Source organism: Neovison vison, chromosome 5, assembly GCF_020171115.1.
Source record: "Neovison vison isolate M4711 chromosome 5, ASM_NN_V1, whole genome shotgun sequence".
Lineage (NCBI taxonomy): Eukaryota > Metazoa > Chordata > Mammalia > Carnivora > Mustelidae > Neogale > Neogale vison.
Window position 1 is genome coordinate 20,300,571 of NC_058095.1, and position 19,748 is coordinate 20,320,318.

Here is a 19,748-nt window from a genome sequence, read left to right on the forward strand (position 1 = left end):
CCCGCAGAGGCCTTATTCTTGGTGGACCAACCTCTTAAAATGCCTTCCCTGCCAACAGGGGCCCTCCACTAGCCCTCTCTCTACCTCCGTTATGCCTCGACCTCTGACCCCGACCCCAAGAAAAGACCACAGAACACCAAGGCTGCTGCTGCACACTTAGTTGTTTACTGGGTCAGGGTAGGTTGGCCCTTCTTGGGGCCACGGCCTCGGACTCTCGGGCATGGACCTCTTTGGGCTTCAGGGGGAGACAGCGCCTGGCACGGGCCTCGGACATACAACTGGCCCGAGGGAGTCATGCTGCAGGTCATGGAGGCGGGATCCAGGTCTGGCGGTAGTTGCATCTGCCGGTGCACCCTCTGTGCCACGCGGTAGCCGGCCCCATCTGGGCTGCAGCCCTCCAGTTGCCGCTGGCCGGTCACCACCAGACATTGGCCGTCCACTTGCACCACCAGCTCCTCGGGGGCAAAGCCGTAGGCATCCACCTTCATCTGGAAGCCATCCTCCGCATGAACGTTGTTCCGCGCAGCCACCGCCTCGTCCCTGAGCAGCCGTACCGGCAGCGTGGCCACCTGGTTCTGTTCGGCAAGGGCCGCGCTGGGACTGCGGGACGCCACCTGGCTCCCGCTGGGGAGACCGCTACCGACCCGCTGCATCAGAGTGAGCAACTGCTGCCCAACCGCGCGAGGCACAGGGCGTGGCGCTGAGCGCGTGGCCGCGGCGCGCACACCCGGAGAGGCCTTCCCGCGACCTGGCTCCAAGCAGCCCAGCTCCGTCCCCTGCGGCCGGGGCAAGGCGGAGGGCGGAGGGCGGCGGGGGCGGGGGGGGTGCGCCACCACGAGAGTCCTGCCTCCTTAGGCCTGGGTGCGCCGCTGCTGCCCTTATCCTGGCGCCTGCTCCTTTCTTAGGCCCTTCCCCCTCTCCAGGCTGGGACGCACCTGCGTAGGCCAATTGGAGGCTGGACGTGGGGGCCTGAGCCTGGAGCGCTCACCAGCACAGGGCGGAGACAAGACTGAGCCGCTGGGCTCTTGCCCTTCCAAGAATCAGGCCTGAGGACAAGGGTCCGTCCCCTGAACAGGGCCAAGGGCGTGTGACCGTGGGGTCTTCCATTCTCCGAACGTCCTTTCTCTGACCGTGCATAGCCCTGTGACACATGGGCTTGGGAGGTGAACAGGGCTTCCTGGTTTCCTTCGTGCTTCGGACCCTGGATCTACTGGGGCAGGCTCAGGGCTGGCCTCTGTGGCAAAAAGAAGACCCCGGCCCTGCCCTCGAGGTGCTCACACTGTTACGGGGAGAGCAATTCTCCACACTAGGATGTGCCCGCCTTTCCTTCTGCCTCATCCTCATCTCTGTATCGGGTTTTGTGGCCATGACCATCCTCTGGTGCTTTTACAATAATCCTTTATTGCTGAAATGTAACATAATACAAAAAAGTGCACCAAAGAGTACAGCTGAATTATCCCACAAAGAGCACAGCCGTGTAACCACTTCACGGGGCAGGAAGAGGAAGTGTTGCTTCTTAATCTCCACTGTAGCTGCAATTCTGTGTCTGCAGACTGGTGGGACAGGGCCGTTGGCGGTGGGGGGAGGTGTGCCGGGAAGCCAAGACAACTCCAGACCCCAGGCTGGCCCTTCTACCCTGACCCTTGGGAGGTGGGCCGACTCCACAATTCCCCTCAACAGAAGCCTGTTTTCTCAGATGCTTCTCCAAGTCCCCACAAAAACACCAATCCCGGAATCCTTCAAAGAGATTATAAGTAAGAAGAGGCCAATCTGGGGTAATGACTCAGGCTTCACTTGTTTGTCTGGGACCTACAGACAAGACAGAAAAGTCTGGAAGCTGGAGGCCAAGGGAGCGGCCGTGGAAGACTACAACTCCCACCATGCTCCGGCGCAGCGACGCCTGCGCATTGAGCGCCGGTTGCCCATGCGGCCCTAGGGCTGGGAGCGCCGCGCCGCGCTCCGCTGCGGGGGAGGACATGGCGGAACCTTCCCAGGCCTCGACCCCGGCCCCGGCCACTCAGCCCCGTCCCCTTCAGTCTCCAGCCCCTGCCCCAACTCCGACTCCTGCCCCTAGTCCGGCTTCAGCCCCGACTCCGGCTCCCACTCCGGCACCAGCCCCCGCCCCAGCTGCAGCGCCAGCCGGCAGCACAGGGACTGGGGGTCCTGGGGTAGGAAGTGGGGGGACGGGGAGCGGAGGGGATCCGGCTCGACCTGGTCTGAGCCAGCAGCAGCGCGCCAGCCAGAGGAAGGCGCAAGTCCGGGGGCTGCCGCGCGCCAAGAAGCTCGAGAAGCTAGGGGTCTTCTCGGCTTGCAAGGTGGGGGCGGGGCCTGGGGTGAGAAGGGGGCGGGGCTTGGGGCATCCCGGGGCTCGGGTGGGAATGGGGGCAAATCTGTGGCTGGGGATCTGCTCCCCGTCCCCAGTTACTGGGCTGTTGACTGAGTCTTCTGCCGCCAGGCCAATGAAACCTGCAAGTGTAATGGCTGGAAAAACCCCAAGCCCCCCACTGCACCCCGCATGGACCTGCAGCAGCCAGCTGCCAACCTGAGCGAGCTGTGCCGCAGTTGTGAGCACCCCTTGGGTAAGGCAGGTAGTGCCCTTGGAGCTGGGGTGGGAGCAGGTGCTGGGTCCTGCTTGGACAGGCTTTTTTAAGTGTCAGGAAGCTTTATCTGTGAAACTAAAAATGCCCCCTTAAGGAGGGATTGGGTTGGGAGCATGTATTCTCCCAAGGGAAGAGACAGGAAATCTGCCAGCCCAAAAGAGACAGGGTCCACCCAAGGGCTGACGTAGGAGCAGCCGGTCTCATTGCCGGTCACACTGGTTGGAGGGACTTAGGTTGTAAATTGGCTGGTGATGAAGAGGGGCGGGGAGCCCTGGTGATGTGTCCATTCTTCCCAACCCTACCACCTATTCTTCTTACAGCTGACCACGTGTCCCACCTGGAGAATGTGTCAGAGGATGAGATCAACCGGTTGCTGGGTATGGTGGTGGACGTGGAGAATCTGTTTATGTCTGTTCACAAAGAGGAGGACACAGACACTAAGCAGGTCTATTTCTACCTCTTCAAGGTGAGTTTCATCCAAGTGAGTGTGAGTGAGCAAAGGAGCTGGGGCTGGGAGGTCTGCAGCTCTGAGCTCCACTGACCTCTACTCCTCCCCCTTCCTCTTCCTCCAGCTCCTCCGGAAATGCATCCTGCAGATGACCCGGCCAGTGGTGGAGGGTTCCCTGGGCAGTCCCCCCTTTGAGAAGCCTAATATTGAGCAGGTGGGGTGAGGGAGTTGGTAAGAGAATTGGGGGCATCTTGGAGGAGTCAGGAGCCTGTGTTCCCCATCCTCTTCAAGCTGAGAACAAGGGACAGGTTCAGAGAAGGGAGGGAGTTTGGGGCTCAAGATGGACATGGGGGTGGAAAGGGGGGAGAAGTTCTTCTTCACCAAGAGCCCCAGAGCGAGAGGTGAGCTTTAGCTCCCCTCAGGAAGCACCAGGTTTTGGGTAAGAAACCCCTGCTGGTAAATAAATAAAATCTTAAAAAAAAAAGAAACCCCTGCTGGCTGCTCACATCTCCTTCCTGGTCTTGTGCCCTGCCCACTTCTCAGGGTGTGCTGAACTTCGTGCAGTACAAGTTCAGTCACCTGGCTCCTCGGGAGCGGCAGACGATGTTTGAGCTCTCAAAGATGTTCCTGCTCTGCCTTAACTACTGGAAGCTTGAGACGCCTGCCCAATTTCGGCAGCGGTCTCAGGCCGAGGATGTGGCTACCTACAAGGTCAATTATACCAGGTAGGCCCAGGCAGGGGCAGCGTGGGGGTGGGGGAGGCCTGGAGGCCCAGCCTGGGTCCAGCACCCCCGTTCTCCCTTCCCATCTCCCTGCTGCCCACAGGTGGCTCTGCTACTGCCATGTGCCCCAGAGCTGCGACAGCCTCCCCCGCTACGAGACCACTCACATCTTCGGGCGAAGCCTCCTCCGCTCCATCTTCACGGTGACCCGGCGGCAGTTGCTGGAGAAATTCCGGGTGGAGAAGGACAAGCTGGTGCCTGAGAAGAGGACCCTCATCCTCACCCACTTCCCAAAGTAAGGCTTGTTCTGGCCTATCAGGATCTGCCCCAAGTTCACATCCTCCCCGTTGTCCCCCTTTTTCCAGGAAGGCTTCCTGGAGTGGTCTCTCCTTCCCCTCCAGGAGGCTTCTGGGATCTGGGTGTCTACCTGGCAGACTTGTCTGGGGCCCAGTTGTGACTTGCCGGCATTTGCCTTTGCGTGTACTAGTCTGGGAATGGCAGGGACATGGCCCGAGTGCTAAATTTACCCCTGCCCACGCCCCTGGTAGATGGGATTCATTGTTTCCCATGGGACCTGGACACAGCCTCAGAAGCACAGCGTGCCGAGAAACCAGAGCTTACAGTTAAGGGGAAACCGATTTCCACTTCCTCCGTCGTGGTCCTTTCTGTGAGATTTTCCTCTGTTCTGCTATACCTTCCTCTCGTTTTAATTCTGGCTCATAGCTACCCCGTCGTATAAGAAGCCTCCACTGACTAATGCAGGCCTCTCAGCCCCCCTTCTGCCGCCAGTTGGGACTACGAGGTGGCAGGAGGGGATCCTGAGACCCAGGGTGACTTGTGCACTTCCCGCACAGCCCAGGAAGGCACCAGCTCAGACCCTGTCCCCCTGTGCCGCACACTGTGGTAGGCTGGGCCTCTGTTCTCTGTTTAGGTTGTCCTGTTCTGCCTCTGACTAGGGGCTCCCAAGAGGCCGAGGACTGTGTCTTCCCCTAGTCTGAAGGCTGTCTCCGTTCTTCGGCTCCCAATTCCGTGACAGTTGAGTCTCTCAACCTGCCTCCAGTCCTTCTGACGTCTGGTCCAGGCTGCTGGCTTGGTTGGAGGACAGAGTTGTGAGACAGCCTGTACCCTCCCCACAGATTCCTGTCCATGCTGGAGGAGGAGATCTATGGGGCAAACTCTCCGATCTGGGAGTCTGGCTTCACCATGCCGCCCTCAGAGGGGACGCAGCTGGTGCCCAGGCCTGGTACGTGCCCCAGCAGGCTCTGCAGGCTCTTGGCTTGGCCTCCCTGGCAGAGCTCAGCCCTCCGCGGGGAAGAAACACTGCGGATGGCAGCAGTGGGGACACGCAGGAGGGTGTGTCTGGGGAATCCTTTTTTGGGGACCTACCACCACCTCTGACACCCCCCATCCCTGATTTCACTCCCTCTCAGCTACAGTCAGCGCAGCAGTTGTCCCCAGCGCCCCCCTCTTCAGCCCCAGCATGGGTGGGGGCAGCAACAGCTCCTTGAGCCTGGATTCTGGAGGGGCTGAGCCCATGCCAGGTGCGTACTTGACCCTTGACCCCTGACTCTCATTTGGCCCCCCTAACCTCTCTTGCTGTCCACCGGAGACCCTGCCAACCTTCCCCAGCAGGTGAGAAGAGGAAGCTCCCAGAGAACCTGACCCTGGAGGATGCCAAGCGGCTCCGCGTCATGGGCGACATCCCCATGGAGCTGGTCAACGAGGTCATGCTCACCATCACCGACCCCGCCGCCATGCTGGGGCCTGAGGTGGGCAGCCTGGCTCGCTACATAGTGTGGGGAGGGGGCTCTCCGGCCAAAGGCCGCAGCTCACTCCCTTTCCTCTTGTGCCCAGACGAGCCTGCTGTCGGCCAACGCAGCCCGGGACGAGACAGCCCGCCTGGAGGAGCGCCGCGGCATCATCGAGTTCCATGTCATCGGCAACTCGCTGACACCCAAGGCCAACCGGCGGGTGTTGCTTTGGCTTGTGGGGCTGCAGAACGTCTTCTCCCACCAGCTGCCGCGCATGCCCAAGGAGTATATCGCCCGCCTCGTCTTTGACCCGTGCGTCCCCACAAGGCCCCCAGCCCCAGGCACCATGCCCGTCCCCAGCCTGTGGGAATACTTTCTCCTCCGCTTCCGGCTCTGAATACAGCCCTGGCCTCCAAGGCTCTAGGGACCTGGGAGGCATTTGGGGACCAGGTAGGGGCCGTGACCTTTCCCCTCTCCCCTTAGGAAGCATAAGACTCTGGCCTTGATCAAGGACGGGCGGGTCATCGGTGGGATCTGCTTCCGCATGTTTCCCACTCAGGGCTTCACAGAGATTGTCTTCTGCGCCGTCACCTCGAATGAGCAGGTCAAGGTGAGTGCCTTGGCCCCAGCCCCAGTTTGCACAGAGGGGAAGCCACAGTCTCCAGTCCCTCTTTCAGTGGCTGGCCAGTTCCTCCCAGCCCCACAAGGGGGCGGTTGTCCTTTGGTAACTGTGTTAAGAAAACACTTTAGAGTCCCCAAACCAGTAATGCTCTTATTTTCTTTTTTTAAAGGTTTATTTATTTTATATTATTTATTTATTTTATATAGAGAGGGTGAGTGAACGCATAAGCACACAAGCAGCGGGAGGGGCAGAGGGAGAAAATCTCAAACAGACTCCCTGCTGAGCACAGAGTCCGATGTGGGACTCGATCTCACAACCCTGAGATGGTGATCTGGGCTGAAATCAGGAGTTGGCCACTTAACCGACTGAGCCACCCAGACACCCCTACCAATAACACTTTTAAATGAACCTGAATTTCTTTCAACACCGGAACATTCACATATACTGAGGAGTTAATCGTTTTTACACTAGTCTGGTGCTGGGTGATAGCCCTGGGTTCTGTCCTTAGTTGGCATAACAGAATCTGGTAGGGTTCCCATTTCTCCTGGTTTCTAGAAGTAAGCCAGATTTGCATGGTGCCACTTGGTCTTGACCTGTATGGCAGATACTCTCTCTTTAGGGTTCAGATTTGAAATGAGTAGGGCCCTTGTGATTCCTCTTCCCCTTCCCCCCTCACTCTGAGGCCCAGGAACTGGGAACCAGTGACATGGGGAGCGCAACTTCCTGGTTGGGATTTCAGTCCTGGCCTTACCATGGCTGGCTGTCTGACTTTGGACGCATTTCCTAACACAGTTAACATAGTTGGGTTGCAGGTTTTGGTTTCTTGGGGTTTTGTTCTCTGGGAAATGGAGATAAAAATACTCACCTCGTGGACTTACTTGAGAGGTGGTCTGTAAAGTCCCAGGCACCACACGAGGCCCTGAGTAAGCACTTAGAAACCCAGTGTCCTTCACTTTCTCCCCACAATCTCCTATTCTTTTGCCAGTTGCCTTTCCTCCTCCCTGTCCCGGGTCCCCTGGCTGTCCCTACCTCCTATGCAGTCTGCTCTCTCCATTCGAGGCTCCCCTGCTAAGCCCTGCTCCCCTCCCCCGCAGGGCTATGGGACTCACCTGATGAACCACCTGAAGGAGTATCACATCAAACACAACATCCTCTACTTCCTCACCTATGCTGACGAGTATGCCATCGGCTACTTCAAAAAGCAGGTGACCCTTGCCTCAGCCCACACTTGCCTGCTGCCTGGGGCTAGAGGTCATCCTGTCCAGCCTGCTGATGGGGATGGGATGGGATAGGATGGGAGGGAAGTCTTCCATGCCCAGCTGCCTGCCTCCTGCTGCTGCCCCAGTGAAGAGTAGGGACCTGTAGGCAGGCTGGAAGAACTGGGAGACTCTTGAGGGTGGTTTGGGAGGGGCAGCTGACCTAGAGCCTTCCCAGGGACAGATTAATTGAGCCCACACAGTACAGAGCCCCCCGCCTGCACACCAGCTACCACAGAAGGTGATCCGGGAACCAGGGAGAAGGGGACATGGTCTGCACGGCCCCTCAGGGGGCTTCTGGGGGAAGGGTGATTCAAGTTGGAAGGGCCTTGCTGGTGGGTCAGGTCGTGACTCTCCACTCCCTAGGGCTTCTCCAAGGACATCAAAGTGCCCAAGAGCCGCTACCTGGGCTACATTAAGGACTATGAGGGTGCAACATTGATGGAGTGTGAGCTGAATCCCCGCATCCCCTACACGGAGCTGTCTCACATCATCAAAAAGCAGAAGGAGGTGTGTGTTTGCGTGTGTGTACGTGCGCACGCACTCAGCCCTGGGACTTTTCATGTGCATGGGGGTGGCGAGCACACGTGTGTGGATATGTGCCACACATATGTGCACTTGTGAGGTGGGCGTGGGCCAGGATCTTGGTTCTTGCTTTGCCTCTCAGGGAAGTTAGGAGGTGAGGTGCCTGGGCTCAAGGGCAGGGCCTCTGCCTCTGGCCCTGGGAGGGTTGCTGCTGGGGCTGGAGTTGGCCTCTCAGGCCCTGCCTTCCCTCAGATCATCAAGAAGCTGATTGAGCGCAAACAGGCCCAGATCCGGAAGGTGTACCCCGGGCTCAGCTGCTTCAAGGAGGGAGTGAGGCAGATCCCCGTGGAGAGTGTCCCCGGCATTCGTGAGCACGGGTCTTGGTGGGGGAAGGGACACCCTACTGGGGGTGTGTTCTCAAATTCTTAGGGATGCTCTCCCCACTCCCCACTTTGCAGGAGAGACGGGCTGGAAACCACTGGGGAAGGAGAAGGGGTGAGTATTGTGTGGAGGAGATGGGTGTCAGGGGAGGCAGAAGGATCCAGGGCCTCAGACATGGCATCTCTTGCCCCAGGAAGGAGCTGAAGGATCCAGACCAGCTCTACACAACCCTCAAAAACTTGCTGGCCCAGATCAAGGTGGGGAGACCACGTTCCCTTCTGGGGGCACCTGCGCCAGTGGCTGGGGTGGGTGGTACTCACAAGCCGGCGGAGGGCACAGTGGGCCTGGCTCCAGCTCAACTTTCCTCTCTAGTCACACCCCAGTGCCTGGCCCTTTATGGAGCCCGTGAAGAAGGCAGAAGCCCCTGACTACTACGAGGTCATCCGCTTCCCTATCGGTGAGGATGCTCCATTCCTGCCCCCCAAACCTGCCCCTGCCCCCAAACCTCCCTGGGCCCCACGGCCCTGCTCTCCCCAGCCTCCTAAAGCTGTGCCCTTAACGTCCCGCCGCCCCAGACCTGAAGACCATGACCGAGCGACTGCGCAGCCGCTATTATGTCACCCGCAAGCTCTTCGTGGCCGACCTGCAGCGCGTCATCGCCAACTGCCGCGAGTACAACCCCCCGGACAGCGAGTACTGCCGCTGCGCCAGCGCCCTGGAGAAGTTCTTCTACTTCAAGCTCAAGGAGGGAGGGCTCATTGACAAGTAGCCTCCAGCTTTGGACCGCAGCCTTGACCTGGAATGTCTCCACCTCGGGTTCTGATCCGATGGCCAGGGGGTGGCCCTGATGCCTCTCAGCTCCAGACGCTCCAGCCCCCGGCCCTGCGGCCCTTCCTGGAACTGCGGGTGCCCCCTGCCTGCACACACAGCTTTCGTTGTATCTGACCTTGGGGAGGGGTCTCCTGGGTCCGCGGGGCTCAGCCCCTCCCACGTGGCTGCTGGCCAGAGGATAAGCCCTGACCGGCCCCGGGGGCCCCCCAGCCCCGTCCCCACAGAACCGTGGAGTCTTGGAGTCCTGGGCCTGACCCAGCCCATTGTTTCCTTGAGGATGGGGACCGCACATCTTAGCGTGAGGGAGGGGCTTCAGTGTTTGAAGTTCAACTGGGACTGGAGGGGTCATGCCTCTCCCTTCACCCTGCACTGTTCTGTCTGGCCCCAGGAGTGGGGGGCCCAGGGACCATTTATTTCCTGGCATTAATCCCTCAGAGGGAACAATAAAGCTCTTTTTTTTTTTTTTCTCTGTGTGATTGTTTCTTTGATAGGGTCCCCAGCCTTGTCAGGTTGACCCCGTTCCTGCCTGGACCTCCTGCAGAAGTGGACCTATTAAAGCTCAGATGGATGGGACACCTGGGGGGGCTCAGTCGCTTAAGTGTTTGCCTTCCCCTCTAGTCATGATCCGGGGGTCCTGGGATCGACCCCCGTTCTCAGCGGGGAGACTGCTTCTCCCTGTTCCTCTGCCACTCCCCCTGCTCCTGCTTTCTGGCACATGCTCTCTCTCAAATAAGTATACGCTTGAAAAATTCCACTGGTGCAGGGGCCACCCTCCCCCACCAGCCTCCTGCCTAGTCCTCTGCAGTGATGGCACCTGTGGGCTGCAGCCCCCACTTCTCCCTGCTCCTGGTTGCTCCTGGTCCAGGTGTGGGGGCTGCAGGGGTCCCAGTCTCCACCCAGCCGCCTTGGACTGGGTCTACATGGTTTACGGCTGGCTCGAAAGGGGTGGGGTGGCTGAGACTCCGCTGTTGGGGAAGGGACCAGCAGGACCCAGGAGGAGTGAAAGGGTACTTTCCTGCAGCTTTGCTGGGGGAGGGGGAAAGGGGAAAGGGAGAAGGGAGATTCCTAAGGCTGAACTCTGCCGGAGCTGACTCCTCCCTCAGTTTCAGTTTCTGTTTTCGATTTCTGCTCAGCCCAGGGGCACCGGCATAGGCGGCGACGGCATCCAACTAAGAAGCTAAGCTGGCCCTCGCCTCAGCAGCCTCGGCAGCCTTGGCAGGTGTTGCAGGTAAGACCAGGGCAGAAGTCAGGTAGAGTTTGTGTTACTTCTGCCTCCTGTCTTGGCCAGATCAGGTTCCAGGTAGATCCCTGCCCCACCTCCCTCAAGCGGGGATGGGGTGGTCTCAGGCCCCAGACTGGGCTCTCCAGGAGCCGGGGGGGGGGGGGGGGGATTGGGAGTTGGGAGGGGGCTGGGTGGGCCACGGGTCAGAGTCTCCTTCCATTCTCAAGATGGAGTTGCGACCCTACCAGTGGGAGGTAATCATGCCTGCCCTGGAGGGCAAGAATATCATCGTGTGGCTGCCCACGGGGGCTGGGAAGACCCGGGCGGCTGCGTACGTAGCCAAGAGGCATCTGGAGACTGTGGACAGAGCCAAGGTGGTGGTACTAGTCAACAGGGTGAGTAGCCCACACTCCCCTCGGTGGGGTCTCAGCTCCTCAGGTGTCCCCAGAGCCCGTCAGGCACTCCGGGGCTGCTGTGGCCACCTCTAAGCTCACCTGACTTTTCTCCCATTCCTGTCCCCAGCCCAGTCCTGGGGGGGTCACCTTGCCGCCCGTCCAGCTTCCTGCCCTCACCTCATTCTCCGTCCGCAGGTGCACCTGGTGAGCCAGCATTGTGAGGAGTTCAGCCGCATGCTGGACAGACGCTGGGCCATTATAACCCTGAGCGGGGACATGGGGCCACGAGCTGGCTTTGGCCACCTGGCCCGGAGCCATGACCTGATCATCTGCACAGCGGAGCTGCTCCAGATGGCGCTGACCAGCCCCGAGGAGGAGGAGCACGTGGAGCTCAATGGTGAGGGCTGTGAGCGAGGGCCAAGGATACACACCTGAGGCAGCTTACCTGCTGCCCCCAGGACACCCCTTCCAGTAAAGCTGCGGGACATTTGGTGGGAGTGAGGGGTTCCCCCTTCACCATACACCCTCATGGAAGTCAGCCTGGCTATGGTGTGGGATCGGCAGCAAGTCCCCCGAGCCACCCCCGCTGAGCCTCAGTTGATAATGTGTAAAATGAAGGTAAGTCACCCCTGCCTAGGCTGCTCTCCGGAGCCCTGGTGCAAGTTGAGAAAGGAGGAAGGAGAGAAACGACCTGTGGGGGCTGCGTTCAGAAAAGCTTATGGGGGAGGAAGGGCTTTGCAGGTGTAGGTCACAGCCTTGCCCCTCATGTCCCCAGCCTTCTCCCTGCTCGTGGTGGATGAGTGTCACCACACGCACAAAGACACTGTCTACAATGTCATCCTGAGCCGGTACTTAGAGCATAAACTCCAGAGGACACGGCCCCTGCCCCAGGTGCTGGGGCTCACAGCCTCCCCAGGCACTGGCGGGGCCTCCACACTCAAGGGGGCCATCGACCACATCCTGCAGGTCAGCTTGGTCCCCGTGGCCCTGCCCCTACCAGAGCCCACCACCCCCGCCACCTGCCCCATGCCCTCCCCAGGCTCTCCCAGGCACACAAGCTCCAGCCTCCAGTGGCTTCTCACTGTGCTTAGATTAGACTCTGCCGTCTCTATCGTGGCTTACAAAAGTTCCATGGACCCAGCCTGCCTCTCCAACCTTGTTTCTGGCACCCTCCCCTCACGCCTACTCTACCAGCCTTCTCTCTGGATCTTGAGCATATCAGGTCCTTCTCAGGACCTTTGTACTCGCTCTTCCTTTTGCCCTGAATGCCCTTCCCCCTGCACTTGACCTGTCTGGCTCCTCCTTGTCACTCAGGCAACAGCTTAAATGTCACCGCCTCAGAACCTTCCCTGATCACCCCCACTGCACCCTAACATGCCACCCAATTTTATTGTCTTCAGAGCTCATTAATTAATTAATACTGCCCGAAACCCTCCCATTCTGCTAGCTTCACTGGTTTATCATCTGTCTCCCCAAACTCCAAAATAAGACTCTCTGGATCCCCGCTTCCTACAACAGCCCTGGGCACAGAGCTGGTGAGCAATAAATATTTGTTGAGGAAGTGAATCCCCACTTCCGGTGGCCCTGCTCCAGGGCCGCTGGGACCTCACCAGTCTCAGAGTTCCGCCCACTGTCCTCACAGGACTGTCCCCCATTCGAGTGAACCCTTTTGTCTTTACCCAGCTCTGTGCCAACCTGGACACATGGCGCATCATGTCACCGCAGACCTACCGCCCCCAGCTGCAGGAGCTCAGGCCTCAGCCCTGCAAACAGTACAACCTCTGCCACAGGCGCACCCAGGTGAGTGGGGCGGGGGGGGGGGGGGGGGGGGGAGGGGCATCTGGTGTGAAGTTAGGGCACCTGGCCTTGAGCTCTGACTCCACCCACTGGAGCTCTGGGACTTCCGGGTACTTGCTTATTTCTCTGAGCCTCTATTTGTCCGTTGTGTGAAATGGGGAAGCTCCAGCCGGTGCCCACAGCCTCTTGTTTGACTCCCTGATACCTTCTGGGGCATCTGTAGAGACCTTGTGGAATGCTTTGCAAACCCTACACCTCGGGCTGAGGCTCTCTCCTGTGGTGTAGACACTGTCTGGCGTCTGCTAGGACAAGGGCTGCATAAGACTTAGACATTGCTGTCCCCGGGCCAGAGGTCAAGGGCACGCAGGAGCTGGAGGACCCCAGCCTCCAGCTGGGACTCCATATCCCGGCAGGCTTCTCTCTGAGCTCCCTCTTCTCAAACACCAACCTGGCGGGAGCCATGCGGCTTCAAGCGCAGATCAGCTCCCCCACTGGGTGCTCAAGGCTCCCCCCTGCACCCTCTCCCCCAGGTGTATGGGAATCCCTTCACGCCCTCTTCCCCTCCAGGACCCATTTGGGGACACACTGAAGAAACTCATGGACCAAATCCACAACCGCCTGGAGATGCTCGAGTTGAGCCGGGACTTCGGGACGCAGAATTACGAGCAGCAGGTGGTGGAGCTGAGCCAGGCTGGTAAGAGGGGCGGTCGGCGCGGAGGGCCTGGAGGTTGGGACCTGCCGGGGCGGAGCTCCCCCTGGGGGGGCGGGGCGGCGAAGTCTAAGGCGGGAGCAGGCCTGGAGGGGCGTGGCCGCTCAGACCCTGAGGCCTTCCCGTCCCTCCCGCAGCGGCCGAGGCCGGGCTCCTGGAGCGCCGGGTCTATGCTCTTCACCTGCGGCGCTACAACGATGCGCTGCTCATCTACGACACGGTCCGTGCTGTGGACGCCCTGGACTGGCTGCGGGATTTCTACTACAAGGAGCGCGCCACGAAGACCCAGATCCTGCAGGCCGAGCGCTGGCTGCTGGCGCTGTTCGATGGTGAGACCCGTGGGAACTGGATTAGACGGGACCCCGGCGCCAACGCAGGGTGGCAAGGGGCCAGCGAGGGTACTGGGGCCGTTTTTCTAACCGAGAGTCAAGGACCTGGATAGGACAAAAGGTGTATGCCCTCATTTTTAAAGGTTTGTCTAGACATGAAAACGAATTCATTTAGTTGGGGGGACTGTCTGTTGAAAGTCTGGGGTGTTGTGATACCTTGAAGCTGGGAAAGGGAGGTGGTCAGCGAGCGGCATTTAAGGCAAGAGGTCTCAGCAAGCCTGAGGGGCGGGGCAAGGACCTTTCTGAACAGAGACACTGAGGTTGAGTTAATCCTGGGCAGCAGAGGTCAGAGATGTGTCTGCAAAGAATTCTGTACTGTAGGCCCCTGGTGTCAGGCTGGGTGGGAGAGCAGAGTGTGTCCTTGAGTGTTGTCTTGGGGCCCTTCCGGGGGAATCAGGAGCAGATAGCTTCAGGCTCCCTCTACACCCACAGTCCTGTCCCTGTGAGCCACACCCTCTCCCGCCCTGCCCTGCCCAGCCCACCTCCAGGCCTGATGCCTGTGCCTCTGTTTTGGGCCTTTCTGGCAGATTACAAGAATGAGCTGGCCCACCTGGCAACATGCAGCCCGGAGAACCCAAAACTGGAGATGCTAGAACAGATCCTGCGGGAGCAGTTTGGGGGCAGCGACGACAGCCCCCGGGGCATCATCTTCACGCAGACCCGCCAGAGCGTCCACTCCCTCCTGCTCTGGCTCCAGCAGCAGCCGGGCCTGCAGACCATGGACATCAGGGCTGACATGCTGATCGGGGCGGGGAACAGCAGCCAGAACACCCATATGACCCAGGTGTGGGCTTTGAGGAGAGGAGCCGGCACTGGGGGAGTTCTTAGGGGAGAGGGGTGGGGTAGAGTCTTCACGGAGCTGTGGCGGCCTGGTTTCCCCAGGCAGAAGGCAGAGAACAGGGGGAGAGGGGTGCACTCTGAGATCCCCGGTACTGAGGGTTTTCCTAGTTTGGGGATCCCTGGGCACAGAGAGGCTGACGCTTGGGGAATCTGCAGGGAAGGAGGTAAGTGCTGTCTTTAGGACAGAGGATCAGAGGTCTGGAGTCCCTTGCTGGAGAAGAATAGGTCCTGTGACCTCCTACCATAGACAGGTACGGGCCCTTAAGAGTCTGTAGGGGAGGCAGGGGTTAGGTGGTCGGTCACCTGGCAAGACGGGCAAGATGCTGGGGGTAGCGGTGGAGACTCAGGCTCCCTCGGAAAAGGGGCAAACTCTTGAACCAGGTGATGCTGGGTTGCAGGAGGGCAGGCAAACCACTTGGTGCCCATCCTCTTGCTCCTCCCCCACCCCAGAGAGACCAGCAAGAAGTGATCCGGAAGTTCCGGACTGGCACCCTGAACCTCCTGGTGGCCACGAGTGTGGCGGAAGAGGGACTGGACATCCCCCAGTGCAACGTGGTGGTGCGCTACGGGCTCCTGACCAATGAGATCTCCATGGTCCAGGTGCGCAAACCCTGTGTTGCCAACAGCCCTCAAAGGTCCTCGTGGGACCACAGGCCCACTCAAGGCAGCACCCAATCTCCTCCCTCAGGCCAGGGGCCGTGCCCGGGCTGGTCAGAGCAAATACTCGTTTGTGGCAACCCAAGGCAGTCGGGAGCTGCGGCGGGAGCTGACCAATGAGGTGCTGGAGAAGCTGATGGAGCGGGCCGTGGCTGCCGTGCAGGAGATGGACGAGGCCGAGTACCAGGCCAAGGTCTGGGTGGTCTGCATACCGTGCGGGCTGGGGGTCGGGGCTGAGGGCACTCCGCCTGGAAGGCCTCTGGCTGCACGCGCGCACACACACGCCCCCTGCCCCCGCTTCCTGGGACTGATGTGGCCCGCCTGGGAACTTTTGAATGGCAGGGAGGGTAGAGGCCAAGGCTGGAGCTTCCTGGGAAGGCAATGGCCCTTCTCCAAGATGCCATGTCACCAAATACATCATGTATCTGTGAGGGCTGCCTTACAGCGCTTCTGGCACCAGGCTGGGGGGAAACAAACAAAGACATGTGCACAAAATAAGCCCAGAACCAGGAGTTAAATCAGTTTCCCCTGAGGCAGTCACCATTGTCCAACCTCACCCAGGACGGTCCCTGTGGACCTCTGTCATCCCAGCATAATTATTAGTGATGCCCCATGTTACAGTCAAAGAAGCAGCTTTGCACAAAATCCTCCATAGAGGAGGCAGAGACTCAGCAACAGAGTTCGCCCTAATCCCAGCATTGTCCCTGCTCCCAGCATTGCCCCTGGTCCATATTCTTTTTCTCCACAGACCTGCTTCTCAAAGCTCCGGGGAGGGTAGGGGGAAGTCCCTTCTGGGTACTAATGATCTGAGGTCTTTGGGAGCCCTGAGACCCTGAGAGTGTTCCAGGGGTCAGGCCTGTGAGGCCCCAGCTCTGCCCCGTGTCCCCTCTGACCCCAGATCCGGGACCTGCAGCGGGGCGCTCTGGTCAAGCGGGCGGCCCGGGCAGCCCAGAGGGAGAGTCAGCGGCAACAGTTCTCAGCCGAGGAGGTGCAGCTCCTCTGTGTCAACTGCATGGTGGCCGTGGGCCATGGGAGTGACCTGCGGAAGGTGGAGGACGCCCACCACGTCAACGTGAACCCCAACTTCTCGTGAGGCCAGGGGAAGGGGCTGGCAGGATGAGAGGGAGGGAGGGGCGTGATGGGGCACCGAGAACGCCTCCCATCCAGACCGTGCCCTGAGACTTTGGGAGCTGAAAGGGCATTTTTGACAAGTACCGAGTCTGTATTTTCAAGCGGCTGGCTAGACAGGTTTTATCACTGCCCCATTTCGCATGTAAGCAAACAGAGGCTCAGAGAGGCAGAGTGACTTGTTCGGGCTCCCACGGCCACTGGGTGGTTGGGCAGGCACTGCAGTTCAGGACACCAAATGCTGAGAGGCCACGAACTGAGCTACCCACCCACCTCCCCATCCAGTCCCACCTACTCTGAAGACAGAGGGGCTGCTTGTCCCTGAACCATTACCCTCTCATCCTCTGTTCCCTTGAGGGTAACCTTCCCCCATCCTCCATCTGTCCATCCATCCATCCGCTAATTAAGTATTTACTAGGGACCCCCTGTGTGCCAGGCCCATGGGCCAAGGTTCTGCACACCAGGTCCTCTCATTTAAGGAGGCAGCATTTTAACGAGTTCTTGTAGGACGGATCAGGCTGGTAGTGGGGGATGAGCCGAGGCAGGGATGATGTGCGAACACTGCCTCTGGCTGGCTCACGTGGGAAGGACCGTGAAGGATGAGACCCCGAAGAAGACAGGCTGGCGGGGGGAGAGCCGTGAAGTTCAGGCCTGAAAGTCTGGCCTTTGTCCCACAGGCAGAGAGGAGTCTTGGGTGGATTTTGAGCAAGGGAGTGTCAAGGTCAGATTTACATCTTTAGAAGGTCACCCTGGCAGTTGGTGGAAGGATGGTGTGGGTTGGGAATGATGAATTGGGATGCAAAGGTGGAGCTGGCAGAGGCACCGGGGGTGGGGTGGTTAGAATCATCTGGGTGTGTAGTGCTGAGGCCTGAGCCCAAGCAGAGGGCATGCAAGGAGGCTGCACAGGCAGAACTTACCGGAGGGCAGAGCTCCAGGCTCTGCGGAGTCTCTGTGCCTCTTAGCCGGCAGAAGAGCCCGAGGCTCAGCAAGCAGGAGGGCATGAGGACTGACTCCCATTCCTCTCCAGGATCTACTACAGTGTCTCCCGGGGGGCTGTGGTCATTGACAGAACCTTCAAGGACTGGAAGCCTGGGGGTACCATTCACTGCAGGAACTGTGGCGAGGTAAGTGTTCGGGCCTCAGCCCTCAACTCCAGTCTTCAGAATCCCTAGTCTGAGAGAGGAGGCCCAGCCTTCTGCCATCAGGACACCCTCCTGCTCCGCTGCAGGAGCCCCCAGTTGGAGGAGAAGGGTTGAACTGCTAGCTTAGGGAGCCCACAATGTGATTGCGGAGACAGCTCTGAGGTGGGAGACACAGGCCCTGCATTCACAGATCCCCCACCTTGAGGAGAGAAGCCCAGTCTGAGGACAGTGACCCCAGCCCAGCCTTCCCTGTTCCACCCTCAGGCCTGGGGTTTGCAGATGATCTACAAGTCGGTGAAGCTGCCGGCACTCCGGGTCCGCAGTATGCTTCTACAGACGCCCCAGGGGAGAGTCCAGGCCAAGAAGTGGTCCCGCGTGCCCTTCCCAGTGCCTGACTTTGACTACCTGCAGCACTGCACCCAGAACCTGGCGGACCTCTCCTTGGAATGAGCCCCTTGTCACTGAAGTGCCCACCTCCGCCTGCAGGGGGCAGGAGAGTCCGCAGAAGCCACTGTCTTCCCCTGGCAAAGCTTGGGGCCAAGCGCCTCCAGCCTGAGTCATCAGCTTGGGGGTGCCATGCTGACCAGCCACAGAGGAACCTGGGACGCCCAAGCTGGCTCAGACTCCCACACTGAGGAAGCAACTCGGGGACCACAGCTCGCCCCCAAGCCCCCTCACACCCACAGATACTCAAATGCGCTGGATGGAAGCAGGGTTTGGGGAGGAAACAGAGGCAGGAAGCTGTCCACAATCTACTAGCAATGAACACGCTTTCCCTTGACTCCTTGACATTCCTTCCCCTCTATTTTTTGAGGCTCCTCATAAATTGAAAATAAACTAGTAGAAAATTGCTATAGAAAAAATGTGGTGGGGTGCCTGGATGGCTCAGTTGGTTAAGTGTCTACCTTCAACTCAGGTCATGATCTCATGGTCCTGGGATCAAGCCCCACCTAGGGCTCTCTGCTCAGCAGGGAGCCTGCTTCTCCCTCTCTTCCCCACTCATCTCTCTTGCTATCTTGGACTCTCTCAAATACATAAAATCTTAAAAAAAATGTGTTTAAAAAATAGATCTGTTGAGGTATAATTGACATAAAATACACTACATATTCATAGCGTACAGCTTGATAAATTTTAACCTATCCTCCACAATCAAAATAATGAACGTAGCCATCACCCTTAAAAGTTTCCTTGTTCCCAAGTAACCCCTCCCCAGCCCTGATCTGCTTTGTGGTCTATTTTTAATGTTAAAGTTGTTTTGTTTTTTAACCAACCCTCTTTATGGCCCCCATGTAACATTATTTGGAGAGCGCATCACAAGTTTAAATTTGAGAGCCATCCAGAAGGTGAGCCACCCGCCCCGCCCCCTCCACCTCCTTAGAGGCTCCAACCCCAGCAGCACCCCCTCTGTCTTCCCCTAACCCCCAGGTCACCTCCCTGGGCTGGGGAGAGGCTGAGATCCAGGACTGCAGGCATGGTGCTCAGATAGGCATGGGAGTGGGGGAAGTGGTAAAGGCCTAAATTTTCTGTTCTCATTTTAACAAGAAAGAAGAGAAAGAAAGGCAAGATCTAGGTTGATTCTTCAGGGAAAGGGCTATTTCTGTAGTAAGAGGCCCAGCAGGCAGGAGTCACCTTCAAGAGGAAGGGAGGGGGCTAGGGCAGAGATTTGAGAGCAGGATGGCGGTCCTTCCTGCCCTCTAACCCCCTTCCCTCCTGCTACATCCTTGGTCCTGCCTAAGGGGTAGACGGGGAAATGAAGCCCTCTCGTTCCCCCAGCACCTTCTTTCTCTGGTCTGTCTCTTGTCTGATGGAGGCTGAAATTCCAGTTCTAGTCTCTCTGGTCTCCATCGCCCCAGAGGGTATCCCTTTCCCTAGGGGTCTTCCTTCTAATCTCCAGTGTCCCTCAGCCTTGGTTCCAGGACTCGCCCTTCTCCCTGTTGTCACATCTCTGCCTCCTGGGGCCTGTCTTCTGCCCATCCACTCCCACTTCGCCTTCAGTTATCTCCCCTGCCAACAGCGTGCCTTTTACAGGTCAATAAAATTAGCGACTGGGGGCCGAGGGAGGGGGGGCAGGGGCCCAGGGGTGCTAAGCTCAGTGGCCTTGAATGCGGCTGGATGCACGGAGTCTGGACGCCTGTCATTCCAGGGCTAAACGGTGACAGCTGAGGGGCTTGAGCTGGCGTTGCGGGCAGGGGCTAGTGTTGCAAGGAGGGTTGGATGGAGGTTAAAGATGATCTGGGCACCTAATGGTCCTCTCAGTGGCCTGGACCCCTATGCCGTTGCCCTTTGGATGGGGGGCCCTGACTTTATACTGGGTGACCTGTCTCGCACCCACC

At 58.9% G+C, this 19,748-nt stretch overlaps 3 protein-coding genes across 4 annotated transcripts; 2 read left to right on the plus strand and 1 right to left on the minus strand.

The window, feature by feature from the left end:
• Positions 1–164: 164 nt before the first annotated feature.
• Positions 165–656, minus strand: HSPB9 (heat shock protein family B (small) member 9). The gene has a single exon (XM_044250409.1). It carries the CDS (start codon positions 651–653, stop codon positions 165–167), a length of 489 nt encoding a protein of 162 aa, XP_044106344.1. The 5' UTR covers positions 654–656.
• Positions 657–1,946: 1,290 nt separating this feature from the next.
• On the plus strand, positions 1,947–9,601 carry KAT2A (lysine acetyltransferase 2A). 2 transcript variants are annotated; one of them, XM_044247919.1, is made up of 18 exons: positions 1,947–2,315; positions 2,456–2,579; positions 2,921–3,066; positions 3,173–3,262; positions 3,592–3,773; positions 3,874–4,065; positions 4,907–5,013; positions 5,201–5,311; positions 5,400–5,539; positions 5,625–5,833; positions 6,005–6,131; positions 7,238–7,348; positions 7,766–7,909; positions 8,177–8,291; positions 8,383–8,419; positions 8,499–8,562; positions 8,678–8,762; positions 8,881–9,601. In XM_044247919.1, the coding sequence occupies exons 1-18, from the start codon at positions 1,977–1,979 to the stop codon at positions 9,072–9,074; spliced, it is 2,517 nt and encodes an 838-aa protein (XP_044103854.1). In that variant the 5' UTR covers positions 1,947–1,976; the 3' UTR covers positions 9,075–9,601. The 2 variants fall into 2 exon arrangements, with proteins under 2 accessions (XP_044103854.1, XP_044103855.1); XM_044247920.1 differs by having other exon boundaries at positions 5,403–5,539.
• A 695-nt stretch (positions 9,602–10,296) lies between these two features.
• Positions 10,297–18,272, plus strand: DHX58 (DExH-box helicase 58). The gene is made up of 13 exons (XM_044247921.1): positions 10,297–10,364; positions 10,586–10,753; positions 10,949–11,150; positions 11,529–11,719; positions 12,437–12,553; positions 13,118–13,244; positions 13,397–13,588; positions 14,176–14,432; positions 14,939–15,088; positions 15,177–15,338; positions 16,044–16,234; positions 17,301–17,397; positions 17,680–18,272. The coding sequence occupies exons 2-13, from the start codon at positions 10,586–10,588 to the stop codon at positions 17,863–17,865; spliced, it is 2,040 nt and encodes a 679-aa protein (XP_044103856.1). The 5' UTR covers positions 10,297–10,364; the 3' UTR covers positions 17,866–18,272.
• The last annotated feature ends 1,476 nt before the right edge of the window (positions 18,273–19,748 follow it).

Coding starts and splice junctions, on each gene's coding strand:
- HSPB9 (XM_044250409.1), bottom strand. CDS start 653: ATGCAGCGGGTCGGTAGCGGTCTCCCCAGCGGGAGCCAGGTGGCGTCC.
- KAT2A (XM_044247919.1), top strand. CDS start 1,977: ATGGCGGAACCTTCCCAGGCCTCGACCCCGGCCCCGGCCACTCAGCCC. Junction 7,910..8,176: donor TCATCAAAAAGCAGAAGGAG/GTGTGTGTTTGC, acceptor GCCTTCCCTCAG/ATCATCAAGAAGCTGATTGA. Junction 8,420..8,498: donor CCACTGGGGAAGGAGAAGGG/GTGAGTATTGTG, acceptor CTCTTGCCCCAG/GAAGGAGCTGAAGGATCCAG.
- DHX58 (XM_044247921.1), top strand. CDS start 10,586: ATGGAGTTGCGACCCTACCAGTGGGAGGTAATCATGCCTGCCCTGGAG. Junction 10,754..10,948: donor TGGTGGTACTAGTCAACAGG/GTGAGTAGCCCA, acceptor CTCCGTCCGCAG/GTGCACCTGGTGAGCCAGCA. Junction 11,720..12,436: donor CCATCGACCACATCCTGCAG/GTCAGCTTGGTC, acceptor GTCTTTACCCAG/CTCTGTGCCAACCTGGACAC.